Source organism: Apus apus, chromosome 9 (assembly GCF_020740795.1).
Source record: "Apus apus isolate bApuApu2 chromosome 9, bApuApu2.pri.cur, whole genome shotgun sequence".
Classification (NCBI taxonomy): domain Eukaryota; kingdom Metazoa; phylum Chordata; class Aves; order Apodiformes; family Apodidae; genus Apus; species Apus apus.
This window is the reverse complement of record NC_067290.1, coordinates 12,270,995-12,284,216: the sequence shown is the minus strand read 5'-3', so window position 1 is coordinate 12,284,216 and position 13,222 is coordinate 12,270,995. Positions and strand designations below refer to the sequence as shown.

At 41.2% G+C, this 13,222-nt stretch overlaps 1 protein-coding gene across 11 annotated transcripts in view; it reads left to right on the top strand.

Moving 5' to 3' along the window:
* Positions 1-13,222, top strand: part of TMEM40 (transmembrane protein 40) — a 43,177-nt gene that overhangs the window by 6,961 nt on the left and 22,994 nt on the right. For 4 of the 11 annotated variants that reach the window (XM_051627351.1, XM_051627349.1, XM_051627347.1 and 1 more), the window contains 12 exons: positions 2,589-2,645; positions 3,239-3,378; positions 3,953-4,106; positions 5,439-5,546; positions 6,406-6,459; positions 7,314-7,349; positions 8,527-8,559; positions 9,946-10,011; positions 10,254-10,325; positions 10,408-10,482; positions 11,212-11,274; positions 11,717-13,102. In XM_051627351.1, the coding sequence (XP_051483311.1) occupies positions 2,589-2,645; positions 3,239-3,378; positions 3,953-4,106; positions 5,439-5,546; positions 6,406-6,459; positions 7,314-7,349; positions 8,527-8,559; positions 9,946-10,011; positions 10,254-10,325; positions 10,408-10,482; positions 11,212-11,274; positions 11,717-11,736 (878 nt within the window). In that variant the 3' untranslated portion in view covers positions 11,737-13,102. The other 7 variants (XR_007890326.1, XR_007890327.1, XR_007890328.1 and 4 more) reach the window with 5 other exon arrangements.

Sequence of the window (13,222 nt, the reverse complement as noted above, 5' to 3'; positions counted from 1 at the left end):
CATAGTCTGTCAGAAGCTAGGAATCCAACTTCCTTAGTTATGTAAAGCTTGGTGAGTGACTGGGGTTAGTTGTGCAGGAGGTATGGAAAGGGAGATGGGCTAAGAAGTTGGCTGTGCCTGCATCCTCATGTGGCATCCAGGTCTTATCAGAGCAGGATGCAAAAGTGTACGCACTTATGGTTATGCAATTATGTTTCTGTGGTTGGTACAGCTGAGTGGCCTGGTCATCTGGGCTAGCAAGTGAACAGTTTTAAGGTAAATCGGAGATAGCAAATGAGACTGACAGCATCTCCTTGGACTTCAGTGTTTTATCTGCTCATTCTTTGCGGGTGGGGGACAGGTCTGCTACTGCCTACCTGCTCACTTTTGTCTTTGGGATGGTGCAAAGCTGGTGTGAGGCAACTGCTGCCACAGGTTCATGTCACAGGAACAGCAATAGTGCCTTGAATGTGCCAGTGAAAGTGGCCTTCACTAGGTATTAGGAGACCCAAAGAAAACCTCCTGAATTTCACTCAGTAGAAAAATCTGGATATTTATAAATATATTAATGGAGTTAATCAGTTTGAAAATAAGTGTTTGTATTTAAAGTAGTTCTGTTCCTTTAGGCCTGGTATTTCAACTGTGCAGTCCACAATGAGGTCTAAAGGATTTAACTTATAAAAGCAAACCCTGTTGCAAGGTTGAAGCTGAGTAAATAGGAAGGTGTGATATACTGAAAAAGGCTGAAAGCTGGAGCTACGTAACTGCACAGAAACCGTGTTTGTTACCGTGCGGCTGAGAACAAGTTTATCCAGGGTGTGGTGTGCTGGGTTCTGACTTTCAACATCAGCTGTTGCTTACCCAGGCAGCAAGGACAGATGTGTTTCCTGCATTCCCTGTCTGATGCTCACAGTCTCCCATGGCTATCACACAGCATCAGCAAAGCCTGTAAGTTAGGCAAGGTTTGTGGGAGAAGTGAAAACTTACAGCAGTCTAACCCAGAGAGGTCAAAACTTGTTTGTTCAAAAAACTCACCAGTTTCTAGGTATATCAGGTGGTTAATACAATGTATTACCTACCATCATAGATGTCTTCCATAGGTTCATCATCAGGAATAATTTCAAAGTGCTCTTAAATTATTAAACTATTTTTTTCTCACAACGCATCTAAGAGGTAAGCAAGCAGTTATCTGGGCTTAGCCTCTAAAAGTGATTAAAGAGGTTATGTAATTTTCTCAAACAGTAAACCAGTGGCTAAAAAAAATTTCAAACTAAGGACCTCATCACTTGAAGAACACTTGCAGCCTAGGAAAAGAGAAAGTCCCTAGAATCACCTACATACCAAAAACATGGGACCTTTACCCTGGTTCCAAAGGAGGGATGGGTTTTGCAGCTACTTTGGAGTCTGTTCCCATCTAATTTCCTCTCTCTGAGAACTGACACACTAAAAAGGTGTTCTGTTTCCAGAATGAAGGTGGTTTTGCTTGTGTGTTATACTCTCCTTCTGAAGGTATTAACTGAATCTGGTTTGGATTTTGTATTAGAGTATCTCTTTGGACTGATTATGATGGTCTCTAGAGAGCTGAAACTGCCTTTAGGAAAAGAAACAGGTTTCCACCTGGAAAATGTAAAGGAAGTACTCAGTTTGCAAACTGCTTGATTGAAAGTCTTTTGTTGAATGGACCCAAAAGTCATATTGTAAGAAAACCTGTGGGTGTATAAGCTGCTTTCCTGTTGTGCCCAGCATAGTGCAAACTGCACTTCTCCAAAAAATCTTCTGCAGTCTCTCAAAACAGTGGTGTTTCAGTGGAAATGCTGCATGGGGAGAGATGCAGTCAGTGCAGGGTGCCAGGACTGCAGGAGCAGAGGCAACCATTCAGAACCACAACCCCCACCAAAAATGCATCATCAGCATGGAGCCTCAAAACAACATTTCTGGGGCAAGTTTACCAAAACAAAAGGAAACACTGTTTTTTGGGGATGTCAGATTGTTATGTTTCTGTGGCAAATAGCATAAGAAATCTGGGATTGACACAATTTTTTCATTCAGAAACATGTGGATATTTCCTTATCATGACATCTTGGGAAGAATAGACATTCAAGTCTCAAAGTCTTCTGTGAGACAAGGATTCCAAACCTTGTGGGGCTCTCCTATGAACTATTTCTACTGTTCTCCCCAGTTGGTACATTTAAAGTATAAGAATGTCAAAGGTACAGAATAATCGTTCTGTTTTGTGAATGGAACAGGGCCTATTAAGTTACTCACATCAGTGGTAAATAGTTAATTAGACACCTTGGTAGCTGTAAAAAAGACAACAATGTGCATGATTAAGTCAGACTTCTTTTGGTTGTACTCATGATGATCAGAGTTTTGTTCTTTCTTAATAACCAGAGGCCAGCCCAGCAAGACTCACTCAGAGGAGTCAAGACTGGGTCCCAGGAGTGTAAATGAATCATGATGTGAAACCCCCATTGCAACAGAGAAGTGATTTCGAAACTCAAGTGCCTGAAGATAGATGCTACATTTGCAGAAAATCAAGTGTAAGGCAGAACAATAGGGAAGGTCATACTGATCTGTTTCTAAATCGGTTTTTCTCCCATTTCTAACAGGCACAGCAATGGAGAACCTTAATGTCCCATTCCCAGATCTAACTGAAGAACAACAAGGTAAGCATAGCACTAAAGGTCAAAGCTTCTGTTCGTTCACACCACACAATAGTGTTTGCTAGAGAGGTAATGAGTCAATTAAAATGTATTTCCTCTGAAAACAGACTCCATCCATCTCCTTGCTTGTAAAAGGGAGACCAGCAGTCAGTTCCCAGCTCTTCCACAGGCTTCTCACCAGGCCTCGGGCATGTGCTTGTGGGAATTTAGAGGGATGAAGTAGATTTTTCTGTGCATTAAGTGCCTAGTGAGCTATCTCAATACCTTGGTTTCCAGCCCTTTGTGTCTTTGTGCTTATCTGTAAAATAGTATGGTCAGACTAAGCACCTGTTATACAGCTGGGAATACTTCCCTGCTTCTCTAACTGAGACTGGCATCAGAGAGACACTAGTAATTTGGGCTATTGACATTTTTCTGCTGATTTCTGGCAGACTGAGTTGCTTTATACAACGCAGCACTATTCTCTCCTACACACTCATATGCTGCGGAGTCTGATGTCTGTGTCACCACACCTACCTACACCAAGCACCACAGGAACACTGTCATGCAGCTCACCTCTGCAGCTTGCACAGTGATTTGCTTGTTTTTCTTGCCAGATGTTTTCCAGAGGGTTTTTACTGCTGATGCCAATTACTTGGAGCATCATGAGAAAATGAACCAGTCCTTCTGGGAATCACTTGTGAAATGTTTAGCCACCACTGACCCACCTATCCTGAATACCGAAGAAAAGAACAATGTAAGTTACCGAAGAAGCATGCATCCTTTGTAAGACATTGTTATACAGATACTTTGGGGAGAGAAAAACAGTCCAGTTATGTGCTATGATAAACCATGTCTAAAACGTGCTGAATGCTGTAAAAGGGCACTTAAATAAGACAGCCTCCTGCTTTTTACTACGTTGTTCTCCATGTGAAAAAAATAAGTGGATTTGTATAAATTCCTCAGGATCAGTTCAGTTCACTGTTTTCTGGGCAGGACTGTTGTTGGTGACATTTTTCTATAAGATACCACAGAGATTGCATGTCCATTTTCAGGCCCTATAACTATATATCTCCAGCTCTTTAAATAGTTTACTATTACACACCATGGTTTTTTCCCAAGTGACTGCTCTGAGTTCCTGAATGGAGTTTACATTTCTCTTCCCATCTTAGCATTACTCTTTGTACCTGATTTCCCCCTTGTATAGTAGGGGCAGGGAATTACATTTCCCACAGAAGGGTTGAGAAACATTAATTTGTATAGTAGGGTATGTTTTTACAGGCTACATTTTATTGGGAGGACTATTTGCTGTTTACTTACCTTCCTTTCAGCTCCTCAACAGCTGCAGTGTCCTGCCTGGAGGCTGTGCAACCTGCCTGAAAACCATAAAGAAGAAAGGAGTCAGGGCAGTGGCTGTTCTTTACCTCTTGCTGAAGACAACCAATCTATCTGGATACAGGCAGCTGCCCAGCTCCAAGGGAAAGGGTGAGTCCCACCTGGCTGCCCATCAGCTATTTTGTTAAAATTACTGCAGTGCCAGTGAGACTTGACACCACTTTGAAAACTCTGATATATGCTTGGAAAAAAACTTGCCTGTTGAGGATGTCCTGGGCTGATGATGCTAAAGAAATGTCTCTGACTTTAAGTGGTGCCCCAGTTTTTCCTGTCTAGTTGGATTAATGTCACACAGAACACTTTTTTGCATGGACCCAGCCAGCCTGGACCTCTCTGAGCTCTCATTGTGGTAAGAAGTCCAAGCTGAGCCACTGAAAATATTTTTGCAAATGACAGTAGCAGTACATGTAGTAATAACTAAAAGGAGTGGGCAGAGGATGCCACTCAGGGTGCTGAACCTGGCAACAAGGGAAAATTAGACTCCACTGCACTTGTTTGCCTGGTTGTGCAGTAAGAAACTAAGTGCAGTTCCACAGGGTCTGTAGAGTCATTAATTGTTTTCAGTAGGTCACAGAGCTGCACTCACTTAAATTGACCCTGAATTTAACTGGAGACCCTCAGGAGACCCTGTTCCTGCTTCTGCCTTGATCAGACATGTGAATGAAGGGGAGAGACCTCCCAGCCTCGACAGCTTCCCAGCTTTGGTTATCTGTCAGAGTACGAGAGTACAGAAGGAACCTCCTTCCTGCTCTCTGCAGTGAGCAGCCAGAGGGAATCATGTCTCTCTGCATATGTCCAAACATTTAATTACAACTAATAATGAAGAGATGCACAGACCCACCAGCCCCACCAGCCCTCAGCACAGAAGCTGTTACGAAGCTGCAACTTCAACCACAGAAGCCAGGAGGACTTCACTGCCAGGCCCAGGAGCAGCATTCCCGCGGGTTGCTCCTCCTGGGCGATTTGGCCTGGCTGGCTTTGAGGCTTTTATGCCACAAGAGGGTGCTGGCACTGCGGCAGAAACAGCGAGCCCCGCAGGAGTCACAGGGGAGAAGGGAGAAGTAGGCCAGGGAAGCGAGAACAGCCATTCTCCAGCTAAAGCATCTTTCAGTTGCAGCTGCTGTTGCTTCAGGGAGTGGAAATTTTCACAGGAGTAGCATTATGGGTAAATTAAAGGTCAGAATGTGAAACTTCAGGCATCTACCACAACCACTGAAGAAAGTCTGAACAGTAGTGTATGTGATTTTTTCATTTGTAATGCTTTGTACTGCTCCTTGTGTAGTAAAAACACAGGTGAAATAAAACTAAGGGTCTGATTTCTTGTAAAAAAACCCTTTAATAAAGCATTGTGAAATCTGTCATTGTAAAAGAGAGAAAATGTAAATTTTTGTTTCTAATATTTTTTCTCTATATATAAAACAGATGAAAAACTTAAACTCCTGAAGAGATTGGAAAGGAATCTCACACTTTCACAAGTTGAAAGCAATTCTGAAGACTCATCCCATGAGTCCATGGATGAAGATACACAAGGTAAAAAACATTTATTTTATTTTTCCCTGGTACATATTTCAGGCTGATTGCATGTTCATAAGAGATTCACACAGCAGACTTGCAGCAGTTCAGTAGCAGTTCTGCAGAGCTCTGAAAAAAGTAAGAAATTGTGCAAAAGAGAGAACACAGAAAATAATCAGTACCTCTAAATTTGTTATCAGCAAAACAGTGGCCGCCTCCTGCTCTTGTGGAAGTTGGAAGTTTCAGAAATGTAGAAATCTGCTGCAACATTTCTTCCCAAATGTAAGATCATAACTTATATGCTCTTCAGTGCATTTATGGTCTATGTGCTATAGCAGGAGGCAAGGAATAGTCAGCGTGGAGCAGTGGCTGGCAATGCCATAGTACTTGTCTAGCATTTATTTTCCTGTTAGCAAATATCAACAGTGTGTCAAAACTCACTCCAGCTCCCACCAGACCATTTCATTCATGGAAAAGTAGAGAGGCTAAGAAGTGACAGGCAACGTGCAAGTGATAATGCTGACATTGGCTTGTCAGCCACTAGCTGATTAACATCAAATGAGTTGTGTTTAGATAGAAAATTTTCTAGCTAATTAGCAGTGCTGATGATGTATGTGTTTAAGTACTTTCTCCTAAACCCTTTTATACTAATTATTCCACCTTCAGATTTTGCTATTTTTCTCCAATTCAGCCAGCTTTGAATAGAGCTGTGAGACAAAAGCAGCTAATTATGATCCTTGCATTTCAAAGCCTTGATTTTCACCTACATATCCCACAGCCATTACTATATTATGAGTAAACAACTATAGTGCTGCTGTTTCTGATACTGCTGGCACATTGTTCTTAAATCTGATGGAAAAATATTTTCTCTCTCCAGACAGTGATGGGGAAGATTTAGGAAGACAGAAGACTGAAGGCCAATTAGTTGGAGGTAGGACAAAGTGGCTTCAGTATTGTTTACTAGAGAAATCAATATAAAGCATAAAAAGGATAATTTATGGCATTCTTTATTTTGACTTCTGAATAAAGGTATATTAACGTGTAGACTTAGGAAAAGGAGCAGTCAGAAGGGCACTTCCTACAACATGAAACATAAGTAATAGTAACACTCAGACATGCCCTGTGCTTGGAGTTGAACCAGGACAACAGCAAAATCTGCTGTTGTGGGAGCCCTGCTGCCTGGGCCTGCACAGCTGCCATTGAAATGCAGCAAAGTTTGAAAAATACCTATCAGAGCCTCTACTTGCAGGGCCTTCAGTAAGCCCTGAGATCATTAGTGAGGACCGTACCTTGGATCTTGTTTCTGAGGCTTTTCCTGTACTTCCAAAGGAAAAATGGAAAATAAGTACAATGCATGTGAAGAAAATGCATGGTGTCAACACACAGAAATAGCTATCAGTTTATGGTATAGAACCATGGATGTAAAAATGTTAAGGCTTCAATCATTTAATTAATGTCTTAAACTGATCTCAGCCCAGATGTAAGAGCAGTTCATTTAAACTGACATGAGGAGATCTAATTTGTCTCACAGGAGTCTGATTCTACCTGACTGCAGATATTGTGAGGTAGAATATGGGGAGAGTTAAAAATCTGTTCATGTTTCCCACTTTCAAACGGCATAACCCAGAGCAGAGCTGCCCTCTAAGGAGTCAGCTGGTATCATCCACTTTGTCATCATTACACAACCACACTGATTGCAGTGGAGCTGCATGGGCTGGGACTGGCAGCAGGGTCTGCATGTTCATTAGGGGTATTAATCTACATCATCTTTGCGTAATATTTTAGGCATACCAGCTGAGGTTGTTCCCTACAGAGATTCAGGTAAGTGTTCCCACATAACTTCATCCTGATGGAAGGAAAACTAACTGCAGTTTCTCCTTTCTCACATGCTTCTATATTAAAAAGTACCCTGCTGAGTGGCTGTAAATCCACTGGTTTCATTAGCCTGGTGTTGGACCTGGGCACAGTGCAGACATTTTGTTGCAAGCTTGTCACAGTGACTGGCTGATAGCTGATTTGTACAAGGTGTTGTCACAGATTAACCCATTTTTTTGTAGCAGCTGTCATTCTTTTCAGGGCAAAATCCAACAATTTTATTGGGCAACTGTTCAGTTTTTCCTAAGAAAGCTGGACAGTTTTCAGCAGTCCCTGCAGCCTTCTGTCTCCTACCGAACTGGGATGCAAGACTGGCAGGGAGCTGGAACCTGGTTTCTGCACAGACTTATACTCAGCTCTGGATGCCTGCCTCTCTTTGCACAGAGCATTCCCCAGCAGATGTGAGGTAAAAGCCAGATGACGAACAACAGAGAAACCAGACGAGAGGCTTGCACAGCTAGCCAGTCTAAAGGCCAATTTCCTTCTACTGGGGACGGCTGAGCAGCAGCAGGAGATGGAAAAATGCCCTGACCCTATCCCTACCACTTCCAGGCCAAGGCCACATTCATGAGTTAGGAGAGGCCAACAGCCCGACAGACCGTCCTTTTTGAGAGGACAAAGAAGCTACATGAAATACCAGGGCAGAGGAATATATTGTAACACAACATTCTCCCCACCGTGCCAGGTGCAGAAAGTGGAGTCCAGTACATTTCCAGGTGGCATTTGGCCTTTGTTTTTTCAGTTCTATGTTACTTCAGTACGCCAGACAGAGACTGAAAATATTCAGCCAGTGCAGGACATGGTGCCTACTGCACTGGGCAGGTTTAGGTGTACACATATGCAGTGCTTGTGACTGCAGTTCTGCCTGGCTCCAGCTTCAGTTCTGGCAACTGAATATTAACACAGAGGCCATGGATCTTCTACTGCCCAGCTATTTCAAACAATCTGGGATCACTGGGAATAGTCACTTTATTGTTACCTGGTTTTGGGCCCTTTAGATTTCCTTAACTTCCTGGCACTTTTAAGTAGGTGATTACTTGTGCTTGCTAGTACTGATGATGGTGGGAAACAATATATCTGTATTTTTTACCATAAGAAGTAATAAATCTGTGTTTCTTTTCAGAGATTACCAGAAGAGAAGATTCAATTGCAGATGGTAAATACAAACAAGAGAACCAAAGTATTTCTTGTGGATGCTGTCTTTCAGGACTGAGGTTTGCTTAGTGATGATGGCTGTAGCAGATCCTTGATACCTAGATATTTCCTAATCAAAAAGTATAAGTTTGAGAATAGTTATTAAAATGCATGGTAATGCTTTAATAGAGGAGATACTGTGGGAGTCATTCCATGATTACAGTTACAGTGGGACTGTTGCATTTAGGAAGCAGAGTAATCCAACAGACCCTTGCCAAGTATGAGTGGATGTTCTGACAAATTCTGCATTTATAGATCATTCATAGCACTGCACTGAGGAATGTCTGGACTCTGAATAACGCAATGCTATGTTAACATTAATAAACAAATTAATTTTTCCCCAAACCAGAACAATCCAGAACGCTCAAAGAATAAAAAAATTCAAAAATGTGACTCCAGTATCAGGTAACCCAGGACAGAATTTCTTGGAAAAGTTTAGTTGCATCATGGTTCAAAAGCACAATAGCAAGAGTCTGTGGTTCATTTGGAGTGTATTTCCAGTACTCTGCTTTTACATCCTCAGTGGTTTTCTGGTTGCACAGCCCAGTAAGTGAAATCAGCATCTAAAACTTGGGATCAATCAACCCCCAGAGGCTTTGGTGCAGCAGACAGCCTTGAGGTCTTCTCGAGTGCTCAGCAAACAAAAAAGGGAAAAAACTTCCTTGAACACATCACTGGGAATCTGTACAATAGTCAGCTCTGTCTGACCTTTGCCAGTAGACTTGGAGAAAGAACAGAATGTGAGAATTCTGCTCACAACTAGTGTAGAGCAAAATGCTCTCTGTTTAAACCTCTAAAAATATCGAGCTTGTTCTTGTGCTGCTCTTTTATTGCATCAGTATAGCTGTCTATAGAAGAGTAATTGTCAGCTACAGTTCTTAATTTGGGGGGTGCAGAAATGCTTCAACATCAGGCTTAAGTAGATGGATGGTACTGATATGGTGATGAAGATGGTTGTGTCACTGTAGCTGGAACTGCACAGTACCTAACAGTCAAACTGAAGCTCCCTTCTACTGCTGCATTATTCCCCTGCTGTAATACTAAGACTAGCGATCGTCCCAGACTAGACAGAAAAGACCCAGAGTGCTCTAAAACAATTCTGCATTGTTAATGCAACCACCTGATTATGCCTTTTTTAAAAAAACCAAACCCACAACTTCCAAACTGCTCTTTTTGGGGAGTTTTTATAATTGCTAATTTGATCTGAGAGGTTCACAAAGCTCTTCTTTGAACAAAGTTTTACAAATGTTCTACTCTGGGAATTTATTTCAGAGGCAAAAAGGGAAATTAACTTTAAACTCCTTAATTTCAGATTTCCATGCCAATAAATGATATTTCTTTTCCACAGCATCTCAGAAGGAGGACGCTCGCCTCCCTCAGTGGCCTGTTCGGTGGATGGGCATACGGAAGGATGGTAATTTTTTTAATTATTGTTTCTTAAATTCAACTGATATCAACTTTTTTGAACCTTAGTCCACAAATAGGATCTCTGGATGAAAATTTACTTGTGTGCATGTATTTTTTGCAGTTGAGTCTAGTGTACAAGACATCTCATGCGGAAATAAACTTTATTGGCTGAGCGATGCACTGTGCCTAAAGGTGCATCCATGAGGGCCATGCCTGCAGATGTGACCTGATTTTCACTCTCTATTTCAGATGAATTCTTTCATTTTGTCATTCTTTGCTTTGCAATTGGAGCTTTACTAATTTGCTTCTACTACTACAAAGGTACGTCAAGACTTCAATAGAAGGATAAATGGTTGCACACTAGAAAAACAAACAAAGTCTAACATTTATTTTATTTCCTCAGATTGGACTATTTCTCTTGGAATTGGTTTAATTACCTTTGCTTCCTTGGAAACCACTGGGATATACTTTGGCCTAGGTAAGTTTATATACAGCAGGCAGCTCTGCATCCACACTAAGGACACAAGGTCACAGAATCATTAAATGACAGGAGTCCTATTAAACTGCTCATGCTGAGATTCTGTGAATCCTCATGTAACTGTCATGTAACATCCCATTTCCATGCAGTGGGGCTGCAGGCAAACATGCATTAGTGACACTGAAGAGAGAGGTTCTCATTTTTCATTCTCAAGGATCACAAGACCCTGAGTCACCTCTTTCTGCAGCAATGGCTGGACAATAAGTTGCCACGACAACATACAGTTTTAGCAGCAAGGCAGTTCTTCCCAGATACACTCTGCAAGGTGCTGCACACTCAGGCTGCCATTCATTCCCCTGAGACTGAGGCAGCTGAACACCTTGAGGCAGAGCTCTCAGCAGAACCTGGATGACAGCTTTAAAATGGGGTTGCTGGGCAAGCTCTAGAGATGTTGTAGGAAGGCTGCACCTAGCAGAGAGTTCTGGCTTCCCAACTGGGAACAGAAGTACCCTTTGTAATTGTGTGCTAATATTTTGGTAGGTTGTGGGTGGTTCTCTGAGCAGTCAGTTTTGTCACTACTTCATTATTAATGTTTTTGCGGAAGTGTGTGTTTAACCTTGGGTTCATTAATATTGCAAGGGTCAGTGTTTGGTTTTTGCCATGTTTCTGTTTTTTATGCTTTATGTTGCTGTCTGGCTCATCCTGAAAAAAGTTTGTTTTCACACTCAGTGTATCGAATTCGGAGTGTACTTGACAGTTTTGTTCCTCTGATTGACAAGCTCAGGCCAAGAGGTAACAAGTGATCTTACTAACTGCATGCATATTCCCTAGACTTTCCTGGGTACTTCCTTTTGGTCAAGTCTTAAGACTAACTTCTCTAAATTAAAATTTCCAATGTTCTTAACTAAAAAAAAATCCAACAATATTTCACTCCAGCTTATTACAGCTGCTTGGGTTTGAAAATTAACTATTCTTGACTCTCCCTGTCGCAAAGAATTTTCACAATTTTAATACTCTGCCCTGGATGAGGTATTAACTATCTTCCTAAAAAACTCTGAATAGTAATTCTATAGCTCATTAAAAAAATCAGGGCTTGGGGCTACTTTGGTCTTCAAACAGTCTCATGTTTATCTGTGTTCATGAACACAAAATATGAAGAATGCTGAAAAGCTGCATGATACATGACAATTTGAACACAATCATCCTGACAGCTTTCTTTTTCTTCATCATGCAGGTATGAGGAAAGCTGCCTAGGAGTACGGCAGGAGAGTTCCACAAAACCCTGCTGCCTGAATTCATAGTATTAGAAGAACTGCTTTGTGAGGCAAACATAAAAACATAATGGTTAGTATGAAATATTAGACTATTAAACCATAGAAGGACATAATTCCCTCCCCTCAAAAATAAAGCTGGAACTGTGTTACAGGGTCCCAGTCTCTCTTCTGCAGTGATTCGTGGCTTAGCAGAGCTCATAAGACAACCTTGATGTAGGCATATATTTAATTCCATTAAATATAAACACATTCTCCTTCCCTCCCCCATGCAACCATGTTAGTCTGCCTGTCAAAATCAACAAAATGCCAAATATTATCCTCAACTGGTTCTGGATTAGGCTCTGGATGTTTCAGTAGGAATCTTGGCAGCCACAGAGCCACCTCCTCTTCACCCCTTGTGATGCAGCAGACCAGGCAAACACCAGCTGCTTGCTTACACAGTTGAGCCCCAACAGTGCAACAGCACTGAAGCAGATTAATTGATTGTGGCAGAACTCAATATAGTGGGCATGTAATGATTGCACCCAGTGAAAGCTGGGTGAGATGTTACATGCAGTGACATAATGGTGCAGTAATGAGATTATTAACAGCAGCAAATATCATCTCTTCTTCTGAGGGGAAAAGTGCTCGATTTGACTCAACCCCAACGTTTTTCTTTCTTTGAGTAAAATAAAGAGCAACTTTGACGTTCTTTTTATAAGGTCATGTTACACATTCTAGGTGTAAGGTTAATGCCATCATTGAAAAAAACTGAAAAAAAGGGAATACTTTTAAATTTTTAGAAAAAATGTAAGGTCTTCATAGAAAAATGAAGTCTGACAGAGCCATAAACACAAAATTTTAAGGAAATTTAGATCTAACAGCAATTAGCCTAAACAGCCCAGAGTTTTAAGGAACCAATTTCAATCCCTGCTCAGAAAATTGAAAGTTTTTAGTTGTACTTCATTTTAAACTTAAAGCACCAGTGTTGGTTGTTCTTGTGTGCAGCAGTTCCATTTGCACATCCAGAAGCATCAGCAATTGCATGCAGGCCTGTACCAGCACAGCAGGTGCCCAGCATGTGAGGGGTTAGCTTAAGCAATAAGGATGAATACAAGTTAGTTATGTAGTAATATTTATATTCTCATTTACATGTGCTATTTACATGTCTTTGTAGAAAGTAATACCAAAATGGTGGTTAGTCTGCAAATAAACTCTTGTTTAGTGTGTTATTAACGTCAAATGGCTTCTGGGTGACCCAAAAACTCTGCACAGACACCTTGCTCTGATGGAAATTGCTTTTTTAGTTTCTTCTGCTATGTAACATCTTCCTCAAAGGTAATTTATGGAATCATCAGGATGAGAAACATTTTAGCACTAAATATGTTCTGAAATTTGGTACTCTGTAGTCAATGAAATGAGGTTTTTTTAAAACAGAAGCTGCTTAAAGGTAAAATAATAAAACATTTTAAAATAGCAAAGCATTT